Below are 22,288 nucleotides of genomic sequence, written 5' to 3' on the forward strand. Positions count from 1 at the left end.
ATTGTGCATTAAAGTGTTCAGCAATTTGATATGTTCATTTTTTATTCAACAAACAACGAAACAGTTACCTCAATTTACTCCATTTTTTGTTATTTCTCACTTTCTTCAATATCATTTTCGTTATCCTCATCTTCCGAGGAATCCCAAGATTATCCGCCCAATTAATTAAATTAGCGGGATCAATTAAATTAAGGACGATCAACTACGTCCTTAATTTAATTGATCCCGCTGATTTAATTAATTGCGCGGATAATCAAGCGACATCAGTCAAATTAATTGGATGATGATCAAATTAGCGAGAATCAATTAGATCAAGCACGAGAGTAATTGATAACCACAGATCAATTAAACTATTTAAATTGATTAGGTAGGTAATCAATTTGATATAAATTAAATTGGACTAGGATGTCACCACTTCTACAATTTTTAAGCCATTGTAATTTCATAGGTATTATAGTAAAAAGCATTAGATTTTAAACGCTTTGAAAATTGATTAAGGTAATAAAATAATGCAATAGTACGGACGCCGTGACCAAAGGTGAGTTTGCACCTCGTGCCGTAAACAGGCCGTAGGTATCTCAGAACCTATTTTAATAAGCTACAAGATTGATCAATGATCAGACATTTTTACCGTATGAACAATTCCGAATGTGTTGTTGTCAACATTGCTCTTTTTGCATTTTCTCACCTATGCATCACCGGCACAGCTGGTAAAATAAAATAAAACGTACTGGTAACTGATATTTCTAGTAAAATGAATTCAGGTTGTTTTGGCATAATGGCAGGTCATGGAAATTTTCCATCTACATTTTCTAGTAAAGCTGTCTGTTGAATTGGGTTATGTTTTTCTAAGTTTGAGGTTATAAATAGCGTCAATGTCTAGTGCATTGTTGTCAGTTTTACTAGTTTGTAACTGTAGAATACTCAGACATCGCGGGAAATTCAGCAACATGTTATGTTCATTTTGATAGTTTAGTCCGTGTTTAGTCCATAGTTAGGTATTATTGATCACATTAGATACCTACTCAGGGCTTAATTTTGGAGTTCTTATTTTGTGTTTTTCTATTAAATTCATCATCAAACCTTATAATTATGACTCAGTCAATATCTGTAGATTGTATCACATAAATTGAAAAACTCGTTGACATCACAATTTTATAAAAAATTATTTTGAGTCACGTATTAGGAAAATTTCTCGTTATATTGTTGGTAGGGTGACTTAATAAAATTATTGTTATTAAAATTATTAACATTAACGAAAATGTTAAGTATAGCAATTTAATTAAGACTTTTATTTATTCAGTGCTCTGAATTTTTATATTGATTTCAGTGATAACAAATTACTCTACGTCTTCGGTGAATCACCGGGTATATACCCACGTGTCAGCTTTACCCGAAAATGTACAGCGACGATCTACTATTAGCGAATGGGACGTTGCGCAAAGAATTAGCGTGTTTACTTGATTAGGAAGTGAAGAAAGTACCATAGGAAACGGTGTTGGTCGTCGTAAATGGGATTAATGGGTTAATTTCTATTGTTGGCAACACAGCTAAGGTCAACCAGTTGGGGACTTAACTTTTTAAGGTCACGTCACCTGTCGCGCACGCTCAGTGCTGCCACACTCGTTTTTGACAGCTGTCTGCGGGAATGTGCGACGTGTATGGCAGGTGCGAAAAATGATAGGAGTACACGTCCCGACGCTCAGAAGCTTGCACATTTCCGTTCCGGCGTGACTATGTGGCGGTACCATCACTGAACCTGACAATTTCGAGACCGCTTTCCGTTCATTCTGACATTAGCGTTGCGCTTCCGCCACGTCTTATCTGTGATAGTGCTGTTGTTATTGTGATGTGTAGTGTTAGTTGATCCTTCCGACATGTTCCACGGAAAACTGCGGATACACACCTGCAGGGTCATCCTGTTGACGTCGCTGGTCTGGTTCCTGGTCGACGTCGTCATTCTCTCCTTCTACTCCGAGTGCTTGGGGGGCTCCTGCAAGAAGCAGCCCGAGAGCGCCGCGCGCATCGCCAACGAGGACTACGCCGACAACAACCCTCCGCTCGACGACACGTTCGCCAGCGAGGGGCACAAGTGAGACACCCAACTCTTCAAACCTCCCCCTTCAATCTGTCATTACAGCAATGGGGTGCAATCCACGTACAAACAAAGCGAGCTGCGGAGGTGGCGCCCCGCGCCGACGGTCATCCCGGCGCACGGAGTTCCCGGAGAGATGGGCAAAGCTGTGCACATCCCCCCAGACAAGGAGGCCCTCATGAAAGAAAAGTTCAAGCTCAACCAGTTCAACCTCCTGGCCAGCGACATGATTTCTTTGAATCGGTCTCTGGCCGACGTCAGGCTCGAGGGGTGAGTTGCGACACAATGCAATCTGTGCGGAAATTGCGGTGACCTTGAGATTACCCAACAACTTTCGCTTTTCCTTCGCGGTCTCGATTGCGGATTTTTGTTGCAGTTGCAAAGATAAGAAATATCCAAAGATGCTTCCGACGACGTCTATCGTTATTGTTTTCCACAATGAGGCCTGGACGACGCTTCTCAGAACCGTGTGGAGTGTGATCAATAGGTCGCCCCGGCCCTTGCTCAAGGAGATCATTCTCGTAGACGACGCCAGCGAGAGAGGTAAAATTTCAAACGAATTGTTAATGTTGTGACGTCACAAGAAAACCTCAAACCACCAACCGTCCGTCACATTTCGGCGTGACTCACAAAAGAAACAATAATTCTCGCCACTCGAATTATTTACAAACATAATATTTACCGTCCGGCGATAATTTATTTTTGTGACAACTTTCTATTTGAAAGTGGTGCTGACAAAAAAATCGCAGTTTTTCGAAAACGAGTGATTTAACCTTCGCCAAATTTGGACAGTTTTTTTTTGGGGAGTGCGTGCGACAAACGAAAGCGGAAGTGCACTAACTACTCCGCGATTACAAATTGTATTAGCGGACCCCCTCATTGTTTGCAGATGGTTTCTTTTAATGCGAGTATCTCGAGCAATCAACAAGTTCGTGGTAAATTGCCGTTTAATTTATTCGTCAGATTGTTGAGTCGTATTTACACGCCGGACACGTTGTTTGCGGAAGAATATATCACGGTCGACACACTTCAACCTGATCTATTGGAAACGCACAACAGTTGGATCAAACGAGATTTCAATTTTTATGAGAGAAAGGAGATGTCATTTTTTTTATTTGTCGATTTATTGTTGTCTTTTACTTATTTATTAAGATAACTTGATAGAATTTGGAATGTCCGATGAGTTTCTCCAAAACAGAATTTATGTGGGATAGAGTGGAGTCGGGAATGGGGACATCTGTAGTTCCACCATACTCGCTGTTAGTTTTAATTTGGAAAAGTCGTCTGATGTAAATCGTCAATAGGGTTGAGGTCCGGTCAGTTAGTGAGCTGTTTGCCTCCGAGTCGTCTGAATTCGATGCCGAAAAAATTAACTGGTTACAAATACAGGGTGTTATTGAAAGTTGTACAGATATTTTAACCACGAGCTACTGGCTTCATGTAGAACTCGGAAAAAATTCTATGTCAAAAAATAAAATGACATTTATTTTTGAGCTACAATTTTTTAAATTGCTTTTAGTCTTCTACGTTGTTAAACAACCTCGTAAGTAAAATTTCGTCACATTTTAAAAATACACCCTGTATATCATATTTTATAAAACGTACACCAATGCAGTTTCCTTGTTTTAAAGCATATATTTCCTATAGATTACTTCGCATTACGTTTTTACACGAGTAGTGCGTTCACAATCGACTCTTCAACGCCTAGTACGAGGTGAAATTAAAAAAAAAAACACCTGCTATTTTTTTTTATTTGTCGGAAATAATAATTTGAATTTGTCCATTTCCCGCGTAAAAGTAAATTGCCAAATTAGGAAATCCAAAATTACTAAACTGAAACAGCAATTGATGCCCACATACTGTCATTGACAGCACGGATGCCATTGAAAACTACTATACTATACCGGGTGACTTTTAATGGTTGAAATAATTTTTGTTCGGTTGGCAATGCATGTAGAATTTTATGTTTGTACACTTGACTGTCATTTTTAATATGACAGTTCAAAGGACCAAATAAATCAAATTGTCATTATCATGACCAGTGAAACGGACATCTACTTGCATTATCATTGTAATGATTTGTTAATTTGCAAAAATCTTAACCTAGAAAGCGAATCAACAGACAACTCTTTGACAGATGACTAGACGTACCAATTATTCGGGAGTGCCAACCCACTGAATTTGTCTCAATCATTAAAAATTTCTTTAAACAGTTTATTATCGAAATAAGTTGTTATTGTTGTATTTTTTTATTTGTTGGTAAATCTGCGACAATTTTTTAAAATTTGTTGGAGGTTTTTGGACGTAATACAACCAAGACGAGGAAAATAATTTATTAAAACTTGACGTCGTGTTCATAAGAGTAAAATCTCTAGAGCAATTAACTGTCCGTGTGACGTCTGGCGCTTATTAAAACACTTGTAACCAAAATGTCATTTCTCTTAGTATTCGTTTTTGCCTCCGAGGAATTTAATTTATATTTTACTTCAGCAGAAACGGGATTTGATAATGTCAGGTTGCAGCAAGATGGTTGTCCTGCTCATGGGATGCCCTTTCAGCGTAAGAATGCTTTAACAGTACATTTTCAAATCGCTTGTTGAATGTACTTGGAATCATCTTGTGACCAGCTAGATCTCCAAATTTACCTCCAATTTAGCTAGGTTTTTATGGGGATAACGAAAATTTAGCGCAGATGATCTTTAGGAATTACGAAAAAATTCTTTTCAAGCTATTATCTCAACACGTTGGCAAATGTGAGACAACGTTTCTGTTACAATTTAGCTCAAGGGTGAGCACTATTTGAGCATTTGTTGTGATATTTTTTAGTTTTATTTTGTAAAATTCGTTTCAGTTTTGTATTTTGAAGAACGCATTTTATGTTAGAGAATTATCTTTTACTTGGCAAGAGCGATGTGACAAGCTCGTCATTTGGCTCGTCTACAATTTTAAAATAGGTACTCAATAATTTATCTACACTCGATTAGATGGAATCCAGTTTTGCTTAATTAATTTTTGAAAAATTGTTCGCCGCTCAAATTGGATGTACCGTCGTTTAGAGTTCAAAAAATCAACGATTGAAAAAAAGAATAAGCATTTTGCAATTAATCGTACGCTCTAGGTAGGATTTCAAAATTTTATGAACAATTTAAATTGGAATTTTATGTTTTTTTACTGTTAGAAATTGAAGATAATTGAAAATGACATCTAGTTGGGAGTAGAATTTTCTTTGTAGTATCTAAACATTGTCCGAATTATTTCAGAATTTTGAGACATTTAGATTTTTTTTTTGTCAATTATGTAATTACATACATACATATTTACCAAGCTGGTGTTAACCGTTGAACCTACAAGTCACGCGAATTTGGAACTTTCGCAGCTCGCTTTTCAAGGTCGCCCACGTCTAAGTTGTAACAGCCACAACACGGCTTTCGTGACATTTTTGCGGGAAATTTTGTGTTCTACAAAAAAGGTTCAACACGTTTTTGCTCTATCTGTCTTGGTTTTCGATGCGGAGGCAAACGAAAAAAATCCTCCGGTGCCAATGTATAATCGAATCTTATGAAGCGATTTGTACAATAATTCACATGTGTATTTTTTTACTATTAGAGTTAATACAAATGATTACATGGACGTCGTTTGAGATTGACCAGACGACTTATTTGTCCCTGGTGAAGTCCTCTTCTACGCTGATGACGTTGCTTTGTAGAATCTGATGAAGTTTTGATTGCCAAACGGCCGCAGCGTTATTAAGAAACAGATGTTTGTACAATCGAGTCTTTCCGAGATTTTCTTTAGATAGTGATAAAAAAAATTCGGTAGCTTTTTTCGTTGCTGTGGATATCGCGATTACACAGATACAAATGTAATTTTGCAACAATGAAAGAAAAGACCGCCAAAATTTTTTTTACACAACGAGCGGACATAATTCGGTTAAACGTCGCTCATTTTTACCACGCCGGTTGATTTTCCGATTTGATCCGATCCAATTTAAACCGCATCAGTTTCACTTAACTCGCGCCAAAAAAAATAGACCGCGGAGAAGTTTCATTGTCGTTGGTCATAGTCCGGTGATTTTTTGTGGCTCACGGACGAAGAAGATATTAAATGTAAATTCAGGTTCGGATTATTCGTGCTCGAAATGCAGAAAATCACATAAAAATCGTGGCTTTTTCATTTTTAAGTATACTCCGTACCCTGATAGATCGCACGTTTTTTGACAGAAGACAGACACAGACACAAGTGTGGCGGGAATTAATCTGCAAGGCTACAACGGTTTTCTACATGACGTGAAACAATTGAGATCGAGAGTTTAGTATTTTTCACTGCGTTATGTTTTGAAACTAGAATTAAAACGTGCAATTTATGAACGTACGACTATACATTTATTTTGTTTATTCATTGTTCTCAATGATGTGCTTCTCGCGAAAATTTCAAAAAACGAATGGATGTTGCTTTGTTGTGGAAATTGACAGACGTCTGATGCATATCTTTTTTTTCGGAAAAATAAAATGTAAAAAGAGGTAGAAAGTAAACATCACGATAGTTTGTCACTTTTAGAATGTTTCAGGAACATTTACTTAAATTTTTAATGTTGGTAGCGACTCACAGTGAGTAGTAGTTGCTACGTGATCACTGCACTTCACGACACTTTAAATTCAAAACTTGCAATTGTTCGTCTAGTTAGCAGTGTCACCAACCCTTTATATTTGCTAAATATAATTTTCTTAGCATTGTGTTTAGAACTTTTTAAAAATTTAAAATGGGGGCAAAATAGAAAAAATATTGTATTACACTCGTTTTGTAAGCAATTTTGTCGCACTTCTTTGCTTTATAGAACTCCTCGCTGCGCTCCTCGTGCTCTAAAAAACGCGTGCGACAAAATGGTGTCTTATAAAACTCGTATAATAAATTACTATTATCGACATTACAAACTGATTAAGTGTTAGAAATAATTAAATAAAATGAACACTGATCTTGGGATTAAAAGATTTATGAGTATGTAGTTATTTTTTAAGAGTGTAATTTCCTCTTTTAAATTTTTATCTGATTGGACTGAAACGAGATCGATTTAAAAAGATTCCGTCATAATAGAATATCTCTCGATTTGTGTTGTTAAATCTGATTAAAAAAAAAAAATCCTTGAAGGAAACAGTGAAAGTTTGTGGCTGGTAAATGGAAGTTTGACCGTCACTTATCAAAAATTTAAATTAAAAAAGCGTCCACTAAGTTGTTATAATTAAGTAAAAATAATCAACAATTTTTGTTTGCTGTTCTACATCGGAGTTTATTACAAATAATTAAAAAACAACAGTAAAGTTTATTTATTGTTGTTTGTCGGCACGTAGCACTAATTATGTTATATTTTCATTTCCGTTAAAATTATTTGTAAATTGTTATTTTCGTTGCTTTGCGGCGAGAAAGTACTGTAATTTTTGTTTATCGCAATTGCTACCGAGAACTCGAAAGTCTTCTTTTGCTGTTTCGCAAATTTGATTTGTTCCACAAAAGCAACGTTCAAAGCCTGACAGCTGTTGAAACGGAGGTTTTATCCAAAATTATCGAAAGCTGTTAGGTATAACGTGAAACAATATCTTTTCGTCCGTTGAATAAAGAAAATGCAACCGAGCGGAGAGATGATAGCTTCATTTGGTAATTTCCAATTTTCAAGTCGAAAGTGTAAAATTGGTACAATTGGATGACGTCGGTACAATTTTACGCCAAAGTTTTATTTACTTGTTCTTTGACGAATTTTTTATGCAACACCTCCATTAAGTGGATATTTTACGGACCAATAACATTTTTAATTGTTTATAAGATATGGTTTTCGCAATTTTTTTCTTTCGATTAATAACCGATTGTATTTTTTATGTCGACATTTTTTCCTAAATTATTGTTCGTGTTATATTTTAAATGTTTATTCTTTTTCATACAAAAATACAATATAAGTAAAATAGTATTAATAATAACATAAAAAACACATATGCGGTTTACAATCGATAATTGATAAATGTAGGATTTGCGGAACTGAAGGGGAAACAATTGAACACATCATTTCTTCTTGCACCGTTTTGGCTCAAAGCGAATATAAAAAACGACACGATATATTCGCTAAAATTATACACATGAATTTAGCTGTTAAATTCAATTTATTAAAGAATACACAACCACATTATAGTTATACACCAGAAAGTTGTTTGGAAAATGACAGTTACAAGTTATATTTTGATAGAACAATTTTAACTGACATTCATATTAAGCATAACAGACCAGACATTATAATTTTAAATAAACAACAAAAGCAAGCATATCTTTTAGATATAGCTGTTCCAAATTCACATAATATAACACAGACATATAACACAAAAATTAATAAATATTTAGAGCTGTCCGTTGCTATGAGAAATCTTTGGTGTTTAGAAAAAATTTCGACTTTACCACTTGTAATTTCAGCAACGGGAATAGTACCGCAATCTCTTTTTAAAAATTTAAAAATTCTGGATTTAGGTAACACATTGGTAGTTGAAATTCAAAAAGGTATATTATTGTACTCATGTCACATCGTGAGGAAGTTCCTTAACATTGACACAGAACATAATACACAACAAAGTCAAAATGCGGAGGCGAGCTGCCGGTAATTATGTTGATAAACACTGCACTATTACTTGATAGTAATATCCGTAATAGTGTATGTACTCCGGCAAAATTGCCGTGCCGCCGGGTTGAGGTGGGATACGAAATTAATAATGATCGCCGAGTCACTGGTGGGAGTGGATCATAATAAATAATAATAAAAATAGCGATATAACTTCCCCCTTTTATGATATAATTTTTAAATCCAACACACCACAAGGTCCAATGAGGATCAATACTAACATAAACCAAAAAAAAAAGACAAGAAAGAAAACCTTACATTAACACTAATAATTTATCAAGTGTTCATTTAAATTTCTCCTCAAAGTTGGCATTGAAGAGTTGATTGTGAACGCACCACGGATTACAGATCACGGGTCAGCTGTTTAAATGTAACCTCACTTTTTGCGTTGTTTTTGTTTTTACTCTGCAGACGGACGAGTGGTGCGTTCACAATCGACTCTTCAACCCCAACTTTGAGGATAAATTTAAATGAACGCACGATATAATTAATGTTATTCTGCCACGTGGTTTAAACAAAGATTTAAAAAATTTTGCAAGATTTAGAATTGTGTGCAGCGTAACAAAATAATTGTTTGCATTCAAATTTTGTTCTGCTAGTCATAATCAGTTATACTTTGTCCAGCGAGAGATTGGGAGATTTTAAATTGTATTAAATTAACCCAACACTACAAAATGCACTAGAATACATTAGTTAGAGCATAATTTTAGGGCAAAAATGTTACTGCTTGAAGGGTATATTTCAAATTTTACGTGCGCTAGGTACTACTTCCTCTACCTAGAATTTAGTGGTTTTTATGTCAACCAATCTCTCGCTGGACAAACTTTAATTGATTACTTTCTGTTGCTTTTTAGATTATTTAATTTATTTTAGTCTAATCCATCGAGAATTTTTTTAAAGTTGTGTCACTACAGGTTAAGTGACTTTGTTGAAGTTAATTTAAGACAAAACAAGTTGGACTTACATTTTCTCTACCTAATTAGGTACAAGTATTTGCAAGTGAGGGGATACATTTTTGTCGAATCGAAATTTTAAACTTTCCACTAAATATTAGAAAGTGCGGGTCGATCTTTGTCCACAATTTGTATTACAAGAAAAATGGAAATATTCGCATAACTGGTAAAAAGTGTTACGTTCTAAAGAATAAGAGATTGCATGGAAAAAAATGTAATTATAAATATTCATGTGTCGTGTCGTGTATTATGTAGATTAGTTGTGACATGTAAAGAAACAATTGCATAATGTCGATATGCAAAAGCTTATTTGGAAATTTACGTGAATTCTAACTGTGTGTAAAAAATCTACTACGGTCGAAAAATGTGTAATTAAATTTATTACACCTCGCAATAAATAATAGCTAAATACAATAATTCGTTATAATTTATTGTGCTCGTGAAGTAGGCAAATTTCAGATATCTCACGTGTTAATTGCGTATTGTTGTGGCTTTGCGTTGCTACATTATTTGTACCTTGCAATTAACTAAATTGGGGTAACGGACGTTCAAAAATATTTGTGCTTGAACGGATCGCGATTTTGTGTTGACATTTCTTACGGATAACATAATCTTAATGTAAATTAAATTATTCATCTAAAGTAAGAGGCAACAAGAAAACTAGGAAAATTCTCTTTCTGAAAAGAATCGTGACGTTTGACAGGTAACGAGTCAGGTTTCTTTTGAACGCGCGTTATTACTAGTTCGTCCAAAATTATGTCCAAGACTGGTTTGTCTGTAGTGTGGTTAGTGTGTTCCAACAAATTGAATAATCCCTTTATCAGTATTCTTAACTTTGTTTCGCCACTGATTTATAGAGGTTCGGGGCTAGCTTACCGACTAGACTTCGAACGAAGAGAACAGACCCGCATTTAGACATTTTTCGATCGATTCATGTGAATCTTATTTTGTTTGAAACAAAACTCCAATACTTTCGAAGATAATTAGAATCACATCTCGTAGCAGAAAACATTAAAATAAAATTTTATTTTCCATATTCTAGATTATAACTGGTTGAACTTTGGAATTGATATTTTCCTGTTGTCGTGCGCTTTAAGCTTGGCCCATGCCAGTTTACTAGGATTAAAATTGTAACGATAAGGTGCTAAACCTTAAACGTTGCTTGTATAGCTTATCACTAGTGAATATATTTTTACACAAGGTGCGGCAAAATAAATAAATTTTTTTAGATATGTAGTTTAAGATTCAGTTGTATTTTCTCATTGACATTTTTACCGCTCACTAGATCTTATTATTATTATTATATGCTGGTTCACCACGCATCCGGTGACAAGGCATTCAGACCGGATTAATTTAGCATTACGGATATTATTATCAAGTAATGATAAAGTTTGTTAGAACTGTATATACTGCCTATTTTTGAGTAAAACTATCCTGTTTTTAAGATTTAAAAAAAAAAATCTTATTTTCAATAAAATAACCTGTTTTCAGGGTCAAAGATGTTTAATGAAAATATATTTGATTTTAATTATATTTTGAGTAAAATGACACTGTTTTCAAGGTTAAACATTTCTACGAAAGAATGCCTTAAGTATATTGAACAAAAATTATTCAGTTTTTATTACTTTTTATCATTAAGCGCTCGTTCAGGACAAATCAAAGTTAAACTCATCATTTTTGACATTTTTTTCAGGTTATTTCCTTTTCAATCTTACTGTTCTGTAAATGTTTCATTATTTTGTGTTTTATATTAAAACACATAGTTGGTTCGGTGTACTAACCAGGAGAAATTAAACTTTTAAAACGGCCTGACTGGTTTAGGACAAATTAAAATTTCTAATCAAGACAAACTAAACCAGTTATGTACTCAGTTTTTTCAAGTGTTAAACGACTTCACCGAGTTAAAAAACAAATGGCATTTTTACTCTTGTAACTATTGAAGATAAGCAGATAATAAGTAAAAATGTAATATGTATTATACAAGGTATTTCACTGGATATGGGTGAAGGTTTGCTTTGCAAATGTATTGTGGGTTGCATTTTAAATTCTGTCTGGAGGATTATCACTTGTGAAATATCCTGTATGCACAAAGAAGGATTAGGCCTGTTTTGCATCACTCGTCTAACGTCTCGTGGTTAAAATTTCGGCCTCATACTTGAAAAATGATCTGATAGCGCACTTACGAGTATGTATATCGAAAATACTATCGGGTCTTTTTTTAAATTTCACCTCGTAGTAGGCGTTGAAGAGTCTATTGTGAACGCACCACTCGTGTAAAACGTAGGCTTTAAACAGATAATTCGTGATCCGTAACCTGTATAGTGTGTTCACAATCGACTCTTCAACGCCTACTATGAAGTGAAATTTTTAAAAACACCCGATATTACCCCACTGAAGCAAACGTATCCGCTCTAGTGCAGTTTAACTTATTCTTTTGTGTTACCGTCTATCTATTGGGAACTGGCAACAATTTCTTCTGTTAGTTTGCAATATGGAACGAACGAACGCTTATCAAGAAACGCGTATTTTTCGATATTATTGGCTCCGGCGAGTCCAACACTGGCAAAGCAAGAAATATCCACTGTACATATTTATTTATCTCTTTCAAAGTTTGTATTTGAAAATATCTGGATGACTAATCTGTCAACTTTGTCAATATCAATGTACTTTTCAAATTGTCAACATTGTATTATTTGGTTATTCATCAATCAATTAATACGAATACTCTTTTGTTATCGAAATGTTTATAGAGATATTATGACAGAACTTGCGGTCTCGCCTCAATTCAGTTTCTGTCAAATTTTTATATGATTCGACATTACAATACAATACAATACTTACAATACTTCACTTCTCCCGAACGTAAATTATAACATGAATGTCTGCAATTTTTTAAATCAAAATTGCTTCAGCTGACACCTTTTGAGATTTGTATGTATTGCCGCGAGGTAAGTAACAACATGTTGTTCAAAGAAGCTCTGTACCTCTACGGATTTCTTCAACACGTTCATGTTGGTGCTTTAACCGAAACGAGGGACAGCTGTTGAAGGGAAATTAAAATGTACACAGGGTTATTCTAAATTATTGTAGTCGAAGCAGGCCATGCCCATGTAATGACATTTTTGCCGCTTTCAGTGAACTGTCAATTTTTGTCGCTGTCACTGTCATTTTTTAGGTGAAAAGTGCGGTGATGAGGATTTTATTTATTTTTTTTTAATTAACGATTGAATCCAAAAATATTGAGTTGTTTTTCAACCAATTCTAAAAATATTGAGTTGTTTTGCATCCAATTATTACATCATTTTGATGTTTTTTTTTATGTGGAGCGGCAACCATAAATTTTACATTCAATTTTTACGCCTACTTGGACTACAATCATTTAAAATAACCCTATACAGAGCCCAGAAATGTGGTAGCAACTTTTACACAAAGTGTCGCAAGATGGCACTTTCGAAAAGCCAAATTTGTTCAATCTTGCAACATTCAATTTTTGAATTTTTTCAAAAGAATATGTTAAGGAGGTTTTCCGAACAATTTTTACCCCCGATTTGTGCACTAAAATTTGTCGAGATGTTGCTCGAAGGGTTCAGTAATGCATTGAGCATAATGGTGGTCAATTTGAACATTTTCAATAAAATTTAAATTTGAATGTTTTAGGTTTGACAATTCTTGACATTTATTTATCTCAATTTAGATAGCGGCGTTGCCATGCATAAAAAAGGTCTCTGTAAAAAAGTGTCATCTTGCGGGACCAATCGAAAAACTTGCTACCACATTTCTGGGCGCTCTGTACAAGAACTGTACAAGAGCAGCCATAGACAAACCAAGTATAATAAGTCGGATCCGCTGTCAGATGAATCTTTCTCCAATCCAATACGGGTTTAGAAATAAGTAGCAGCGCCACACCTTCCAACTGGAGAAAATATTTCGCGTGGGAACTTTAAATACGTGAACCATTGGCACTTCAAAATATTTCTAATAAAAAAAAACTACGCTTAAAAAGTCGCCCTAATTAGTCTAATTGAATACGCCAATTTTGATTGGTTTGGTTGTACGCTGCATTATAATGAAGTAATATCCGAATTATTAAACCGTATAATTCGTATAACGCAATCGTTTAAAAAAGAAAGAATGTTAATGTTGTTCCTATTGTTTAATGTTTTTTAATGCAATCTTCTTTTTGTTTATTATTTTTTACGTTTATCCTGTTGTGGCCAAAGGAAGTAGGTACTTTACGTTCTCTGAACAAGTAGCTGTTGTTTTGACCAAGTTCCAAATAGACGATAACACAAAAGAACAAGTTAAATTGCACTAGAGCGGATATGTTAGCTTAAGTGGGGTAATAGTAGATTACATACTGAGGTGGGAAGTGTTTCATTCCTGTCGAGAGCTAAGATAGTTTACCAAGGCGTAGCCGAGGTTTGTATACCTACTATTTTAGTCATTACATTTTTAGCAAATAAACAATTAATTTGATGCAGTTTCATTTCTACTGTTTTTCGACTTCCACTAAGTAAGCGTTGGAAACAAATATAACAACAACATATAACATAAAAACGAGATTCCTGATCCCTATAGACAACTCGTGTAACCCACTGGAAAAAACTTAAACAGGGCGGGAAGTGGCCTATTACTGACCAAGAGAGGGAAGTAAAAATAAAAAGGAATGGTTAATTTTCCCCCCTCGTATTGGTGATTCCAGCTATCAGAGACATCTGGTGTGAATTATCCAAAATTTTAAGACGCACTCATGCCGGTGGCTATTCAAATGAATTGTGTTTTTAAAATAAAATGACGGTTTAATTGAAATTTATTATTTAAAAATGACACTAAAAATAAGGCCAATAAAACAAATTGTTGTGTTTTTGGCTGTAACACGTGTCGAAAAAACGTATACAGGGTGACTGACGAAAAACCTTTGATGCTGTATCTTGCTTATTTTTTATCCGATTTGAATAAGTGACACATCAAATGAAATAATTTTGAAAACATTTCATTACCAACTAATTAAAAAAAAATCTTCCGTCCAGTTTTTGACAGATGAACATCAGCTTCTTTTTTTCAAATAGCACTGTACATTTTTTTAATTCAGTATTGTAGAGATTTGCCTTCTGAATATAAATATGCAAAGAACTATACCCATTCATTAAAGAAAAGTCAAGAAATTAAAGAGTAAATGTACAAAATTTAAAAATCAAGTGACCAAAATAAACAAGAGAGAAGTTTGTTCTAAATGCTCGAAATGACTAAGTAAGCTCTGAATATTCATTTGTCAAAACAGTTTGATGATGATAATAATAACAATAATGTTACTGTGGAAGAAAATTTCATTTCCAAAGACGATTTAGTGTTAACGTGTGGTGTGGCATTTTTGGAGATAGAATGGACTAGTGGGTCCCTTTTTTATTGATAGCAGTATCAATCAAACAAAATATCATATTATTTATTATCAAACGAAATAAGCAACTTTCTAGATGAGATACCATTAGCAGTGTTGAATAGAGTCGTGTTTCATCAGGCCGGCGCCATACCACATAATGCACACATGAATTTTGTATTTTTAAATAATTTAAATTATGTTGGTGAACGATGAATGGGTGCTCATAGAGCTATTCGATGGCCCGCTAGATCCCCAGATTTGAATCCATTGGATTTCTTTATATTCATTCGAAACTTTCGTGACAATATTTATTTGACCCCACCAGGTACCCAAAAAGAGTTAAAAAAAAGGATAGTGCGAGTATGTCAGGAAAAACCCCGAAATTTTTTACTGAATGCAAAGGTGGGCATTTCTAGAAGGTATCGACAGTGTCTGCAACAGCATTGAGGAAATTTTGAGCAACTAGAATAGATTTTGTATTGTTTACAAATTTGATTACTTGAATTTGATTTTCAATTTTTTTCAATTAAAATACATTTTTTGTTTTTTCTTTTAATGTACGAATATTCAGAAGAAGATTCTTTATAAGAACGAATAAAAAAATATATAGAGTGTAATTTGAAAAAAAAAAGTTGGCTATCGTCTGTCAAAAAATATATGTCGAAAAAAATATCGAATAGGATAATAATGAAGTGTTTTTCGAACTATTTCATTTGATGTGTGGTTTATTCAAATCGCATAAAAAATAAGTAAGATACAGCGTCAAAGGTTTTTCGTCAGTCACCCTGTATATACCGCAATATTTTCCGAATATGCAGTAAAAGCGTAGCTATCATTTAGAAAAAAGAAAAAGTTGATATCTTTAATAACAAACGAGTTATGGAGTTTTTTCGCAACTCTGGGACACCTGTATGTACTATCCGTTTATTAAACTTCCGCACTGTCAGTGTCAAATTTTAGATTTTTTTTGGAGGATACCTATGGTCACATACCTTTTCAGTTGCCTGTACACAAAATCTAGGGTGCGTTTTTTTGCTCAACGGAAGAATCTCCCACTGTCAGAAGTATCGTTTTATTGGTCGCGGAAGATTCTCTCCGAGCATCTCTCTTTTCTGCCATCAAATTAGATGGCAGAGAAAGCAGGAAAGTTGCAAGGTTGCAAAGAGTCAATAGTGCAACCGAAACGACAAAAATGATCATTTAGCCACATCCTCTGCGCAGAATCACAGCTGCCTTTTGTTTAACATGTTGTATAATATCATATTGTTATTATTCATGGCAAAAAAGTAAACACTTATTACTAATGAGGTTATGTGTGTCTGTGGACTGTCAAAGAGAATGCAGCAAAAAAACGTCCGATTTAGCGACTGTGGGAAGTTTCTCTTTTGGAAGAATCTCCAACTTCTAGAAGATTGCAAAAAAAACGCACCCCTAGTTACAAAAACGTCAACAAGAAAAGTTTGGTTATGTTATTGGAGTTAATTCTCTTCCTGCTTCTGTTTGTCCGTTAATTTCATATCTTCTTCTTGTTTAGCCATTTCGTGTAAGTAATACGGGGTCATTATAAATGTTTGTAACAACTAGTGGGCGTAGCGGCGCGGCGCACCTAAAGCATAGCGCACAGCCACCTACGATTGTACAATCATTTATAATGACCCCCGTACGCAAGTTTATTAAACTTAACTTGAAATTTCAAATTTCAAATTTTTGCGCCAACGTTAAAGTACTAATTATTAATCTCAGAACGGCAGTGCGGCAACTTGCAAACACTTTGACAGTGCGGGAGTTTGGTAAATCGATAGTAATCCCATGCCTAATACAGAAAAAATTACATTTCCTAACTTATTACTCAAACGGTGAAATAATTGTTAAAGAATTAAAGACTATGGTCCTTCGACAAATACACGTTTAGAAGAATGTGCTGTTAGTTTTAACAAAACATCTCCCAATTCGGGAGATGAAATGTTGAAGGATTTTTTTTAGTGAATTAATAACTTTTTTACTATTGGGTTGGTAGCACTTTCCGCGCCGATTGCTAGATTATCCAAATTTAAAGCCTCGGTGGTGTCGGTTTATTCTTGGTCCATATTTTTTTCGGTAATTTTTCTGACGAAACGCCCGTTTTGTTTAAAGTGAATCCGTCTGTCTTAAGCCCCATACACGATCCGGAAATTCTCTGAGGAAAAATTGTGCAGGATTTCGGGAATGAACTCTCCGCACAGACGCTCCGGAATACGTTTCAGTTCGCTAATAGAAATCGGAAGAAAAAGCGTTTCAGAAAAATATGGTCGAAAGAGTTGCTACGGAAAAGGGGACAGTTTTCCCACATAAACTTGCTGTCGGAATTAAAGGTTGTGCCCGAGATTGGCACAATTACTTGCGGATGGACGAAGCAACATATTTAATGCTACTAGCACTGGTTGCACCACTGATAAAAAAAAAAAACAAGAATAGCTATTTCACCTCACGAGAGGCATACGGCGATTTTTGGCAATTGGTAGAAGCTACGAAGATTTCAAGTTTTCAACTATCGTATCACCACAGAAGAAAGAAAAATCTGTTAGTTGTATACAAAAAACTTTATTCAATTGCTATCGCTATCATACTCGTATTTCACACTAACATTGTCGACACCGTTTAAATGGCCCATTTCCGCATGAAACAAAGTGTCGTTGATGTGCTCCTCCACTAGCAGCATTTCTTCTTTTGGGAGACTGCGTAATTTCATTGCTACGAGTTTCCCAAAAACATCAAAACGATCTTCTGCGACACGGCGTGATTTAAAATGCTCTTTAACCGTATGCGGTACTTCATGGGTCAAAGATTGCTCTTGCGTTTCCTGAAGATGTCTTTTATTTGGAGGGGACCTTTGGGGTGTCACCGTAGAAATACTCTGATCGGCAGTTGCTTCTCGCACATTTTCAATCCACGTTGCATCTTCAGTGTTGTCTTGGGATACGTTCTCTTCGCCATTTTCCTGGAACAAATTAATGTGTCAAAGTGGATAATTTTTGAAATAATAAATTTCATTTTTAAAATTTAATTGTAATTGGTAAAGTAAAACAAATTGCTGTATTTCTGTCTTGCATTTTCCACGCTTATTATTATGTTAATACTACGTTAATATTTATGTTAAAAAGACATTTACATTTGTGTAGATGTTTTCGCATCATGAAAGAAAAAATATTTTCGAAATTTGATGTGTTGCGACAATGTTTTGGCTCAGTGTAGAAAAAATATAACGTATGTCCCCGGATTGAGTTCACAAGAGAAAAATAGCTACTTTGAATACAAGTGAGCAAAGTAGTGCATTTAATCACGAGTACGGAAGTTGAGCGTCCGAGCCGAAGGCGAGGCCCCAACCGTACGAGTTTCGACGTTTGCAGATTTTTGCAAAATATAGAGGCCGTCAACAATTTTCGTCGTTCTTCAAGCCACTTCCCATTTTCAGATTGAAAACGCGTTTCCTCTTCCAACTCTTTAGCCTCTTGTTCGGTTCTTTTTATTGAAGATATTTTAATGCAAAGCTCAATGTATGCACCGTTTTCATTGAGACAGTCAACAATGTTTATCTTAGTTTGAGTAGGTTTTGGTCAAAATGTTTTTGAATAAAAATTCAAATAAAACAAATGCTTGATAAAAAAAAAAAAATTATTCAAAAAATAAAATTACACCAAAACGGTTGGAAATTGGCATACACAATGTTAATAAAAGTGGCCTTAAAATTAAATTTTACATTTATATCTAATGTCAAAAATGCTAATTGCCATTAGAAAAAAATGAAGTTTTCAACATTTTTTGATTATCAACTTTGAAACATTGCAGTAGGCGTATGAAACATTAAAAAATAATATCACTAATAGCCCAAAAGATCGGCCAAACTTTTATGAATTCAATAAAAAAAAAATCAATTATTTATTTCCAATGGTTCAGGAGTTATACATTTTTTTGCGAAAAAGATGACATAAGTCAAAAACGATAACAGATAAGTGTTGACAAAAGGGGGTTCTAAACTCAGAATTTAACGTGGAATCCATATTTGAAATCAAAGTGGGGCCTTTCCATTAAAAAAAAAAAAACAAAGATGGCGTTGATTTCCGGTATTTCCGGAAGTGTCGCCATTTTGAAAATATTTTATTTGAACTTGGAATAGTAGATTATAGCCGGCTACCAATTTTCATATTAATACGATTTTGGGAAATCAGAAAGTTTCTAACGAACGGGCTACGTGAATCACCCTGAATACATAACATGGGTTCAAAAAAAGACGGTCAAGTGTGCTTTGCCTACCATATAACTAATGCATTTATAACAATGGACAAAGCACACTTGACTGTTTGGTACAATAATCCTAAAAAAAAATCAAATGTACAAACACTTACCTCCTCGTTTTTCCACCGTTTTTGAAAATTGCTGATTTCACCATGCTTTCGTTTTCTTGAAGTTAGCCGTTTTTTTTCAAGATTTCCTTTTGCCATTGCGAACAAAACACAAAACAAACTATCTTCTGAACACCACGAAAATAACAATAATTATAAAGCACTTTCCCTCCTACCCCCTAAAGAAACGGGATTTCATAAAGTTTAATTTCTTGTATTTGTTTTGTGGCTTTTTATTTTTGGGCGTCCATAAACTGGACACTAATAATTCCTTTAATCCCTACTGAGAAGCTACTAATCCGGGTCTCCGATAACCCTTACCATGAATTCAACGGCCTGGCCTGGCTCTCCATTACCATTATCATTGAATCTAGGAAATAATTATTTTTCCTTATTTTATTTACAAGTTGATAAAGATTTTGGAATTTTTTAAATTTGTATTCTTTGTGGCGTAATAATCAAAGAGTTGTAGGTACATACTGCATTGCTTATAATTAATTTGATTACTTATTTATACAGGTCGTTAAAAAGTATGAAGACAGCTAAATATTTTCAGAACGATTTACCAGAGCTTGTTGAAATTTGGCGCACAGTTAGAAGTGTTAAAATTCTATCATCTGAGATTTTTTTCAATTTTATAACATCATTTATTTTGAAGATGCGAGGCTAACTTGATTTTTTTTTAATGGCACGGGGAGTATTTTTTGTACATTCAGTGATGTAACACATGCCCCCACATCGCCGTCATTTTGAACGTCTTTTTAGCATAAACATTTTGTTTTTGGCGTTTAAACTTTTAATTTTTGTTTTTATTAAAATGTAAGTATCCTATTTTTACACTTATTATTGACTTTTACATATTTATTTTTTGGTCTAACTAAATCTTACATTTTTTGAAATTTTTTCATTATGAAATAAATCCACTTTCAAATTTTAATACATCTTTACCATACAAACGTTTACTTAGAGATCTTTCGCATTAGGCGAATAATAGAGTCATAAATCTACCCTCGACCATCCCTCGACCCACAGCTGCACGAGGTTTCTGTGAAAACGGTATGAAAAGTCGGATTTCAATGGGATTTTTTTTGAACGATGTAAAACTATTGTAGTTTCAATTTGGTTGTAGGTCGTAAAATTTTATGGTACTTTAAGTTAAAGATCTTGCGGGGCTTATAAATCCTAGTTTACCACTAGCAGGTAATATTTTAAGCAAGGTTGTATTGTACATTTGGTATATTTGCATTGTACGGCAAACGGCACGCCCCGCATCCCAACCTTTTCAAACCCAACAATTGTGCCCGTTAATCGCTCATAATATCCAATAAAATTTTACGACCTACAACCAAATTGAAACTACAGTAAATAATCTACAATTTGACCGTATGATTTGTTAAAATATGTACTTTGAGCAAAGATATGCCTGATTTTCAGATTCCTATAAACACTCATGTACGAATGTAAGGTTTTTGGTCCTTAAAATTGGTATTTGGAAAATCCATACGGTCAGTTTCTAGAAAAAAGTGCAAGGATTCCAAAAATATAAATTTGATTCGAAAAAATTGAAAAATAACGGAGATATGATGCCGGAACTATACATTGAAAACCCCATAAGACGGGTAGGGTGAGGACTCCTCTTAAGTGCACCAAAATTTACGCCAGTAATATTTGTTATAACATGTTTGTTATTTGCATTTCTCTACCGAGTTGAATCACATGTGCTTTTGAAGAACTTGAACTATTATCCATTTCCCATTTACGTACAGTCATGTTCAGATAAATCTGGGACAATTTTATTTTTCAAGGGTGTTGTGGGCTGAACATTGAACAATATTTACATGGATTTTTGGTGCCAGAACAAAGTAGCACATTTCATTTATTTGTCAAAGGTGACATGCGATGATACTTTTCAAAGCAATTTTACCGCAAAATGCCAAATGATTATAAAATAGAGGTAAAGTCAAAACGAAACATGACAGGGCGGAGCTTAGAATGCCCGTTCTCCAATTTACCGCTGGCAAGGGCGTATCATACAATCGTCAGCTTAGGGGCAAAAATTTAACCAAAACTCTCTAACAACCATTGAATTGTTAATTTTAGACAAAATATATTTTTTAATAAAATGTTATAGTCCTCCAAAGTAGCTAAGAGCTCATAAAATTTTTGGGGGTGTAATGAGCTATTATAAAAATATTAACTTATTTTAAACCGACTATTGTGGCTCAACCCTCAAACTATACCAGAATAATTTTATTTTTCTGAAAAGAATAACGGTTCCTCTCTCTCTAACGCAAAGGGTCTGCAGCTGTTCACTTGGGCGGTTTGTTAATCCCGTAATAAACCATTTGAGATAAGTTGATATTTTTATAATGGCTCGTTATACCCCTAAAATTTTATGAGCTCTTAGCAAGTTTGGAGGACTATAATTAACTGCTTGAGGTCACATTTAAAACCCAAAAAAGAAGTCCCAGATTTATATGAACACGTGAAATTGAGTTACGTTACAGCAGTTGTCCCACATTTATTTGAACATGACTGTAGATTAGATTAAATTTCATTATTGAAGTTTGCGGCGGTTCGATCTGTAGAAGTTGTACTATTAGAGTTTTGTTTATTTAATGAATTGGCATTTATTTCTCCAAGAATTTCGTTGGCGACAGTTACCTTGTTAGAAAGAGTGTCAACATAACCTTCAGCAGCTGAATTTAATCGCCACCCTCCATGGCCTTTTACACTAAGTGTATTACCATGATTTACCAAAATTTTTGCTGATGTTCTTCTAAAGCAATGTCCTGTGAATAATTTAACCTCAGGCAATTGCAGGTATTC

The 22,288-nt window shown here is 34.5% G+C and overlaps 1 protein-coding gene and 1 long non-coding RNA gene across 3 annotated transcripts in view; one reads left to right on the forward strand and one right to left on the reverse strand.

Moving 5' to 3' along the window:
* The first annotated feature begins 1,610 nt into the window (after window positions 1-1,610).
* The window catches only part of Pgant5 (polypeptide N-acetylgalactosaminyltransferase 5), a 34,845-nt gene continuing 14,167 nt past the window's right edge, over window positions 1,611-22,288 (forward strand). For both annotated transcript variants that reach the window (XM_069059189.1, XM_069059190.1), the window contains exons 1-3: window positions 1,611-2,092; window positions 2,141-2,365; window positions 2,472-2,638. In XM_069059189.1, the coding sequence (XP_068915290.1) occupies window positions 1,878-2,092; window positions 2,141-2,365; window positions 2,472-2,638 (607 nt within the window). In that variant the 5' untranslated portion in view covers window positions 1,611-1,877. The remainder of the gene's footprint in view (window positions 2,093-2,140; window positions 2,366-2,471; window positions 2,639-22,288) is intronic.
* LOC138139040 (uncharacterized) lies at window positions 19,690-22,248 on the reverse strand. The gene is made up of 2 exons (XR_011162189.1): window positions 22,124-22,248; window positions 19,690-19,829 (listed from the first exon to the last, which is right to left on the reverse strand). It is a non-coding gene; the product is annotated as an uncharacterized lncRNA (long non-coding RNA).

This window comes from Tenebrio molitor, chromosome 9 (genome assembly GCF_963966145.1).
Source record: "Tenebrio molitor chromosome 9, icTenMoli1.1, whole genome shotgun sequence".
Classification (NCBI taxonomy): Eukaryota; Metazoa; Arthropoda; class Insecta; order Coleoptera; family Tenebrionidae; genus Tenebrio; species Tenebrio molitor.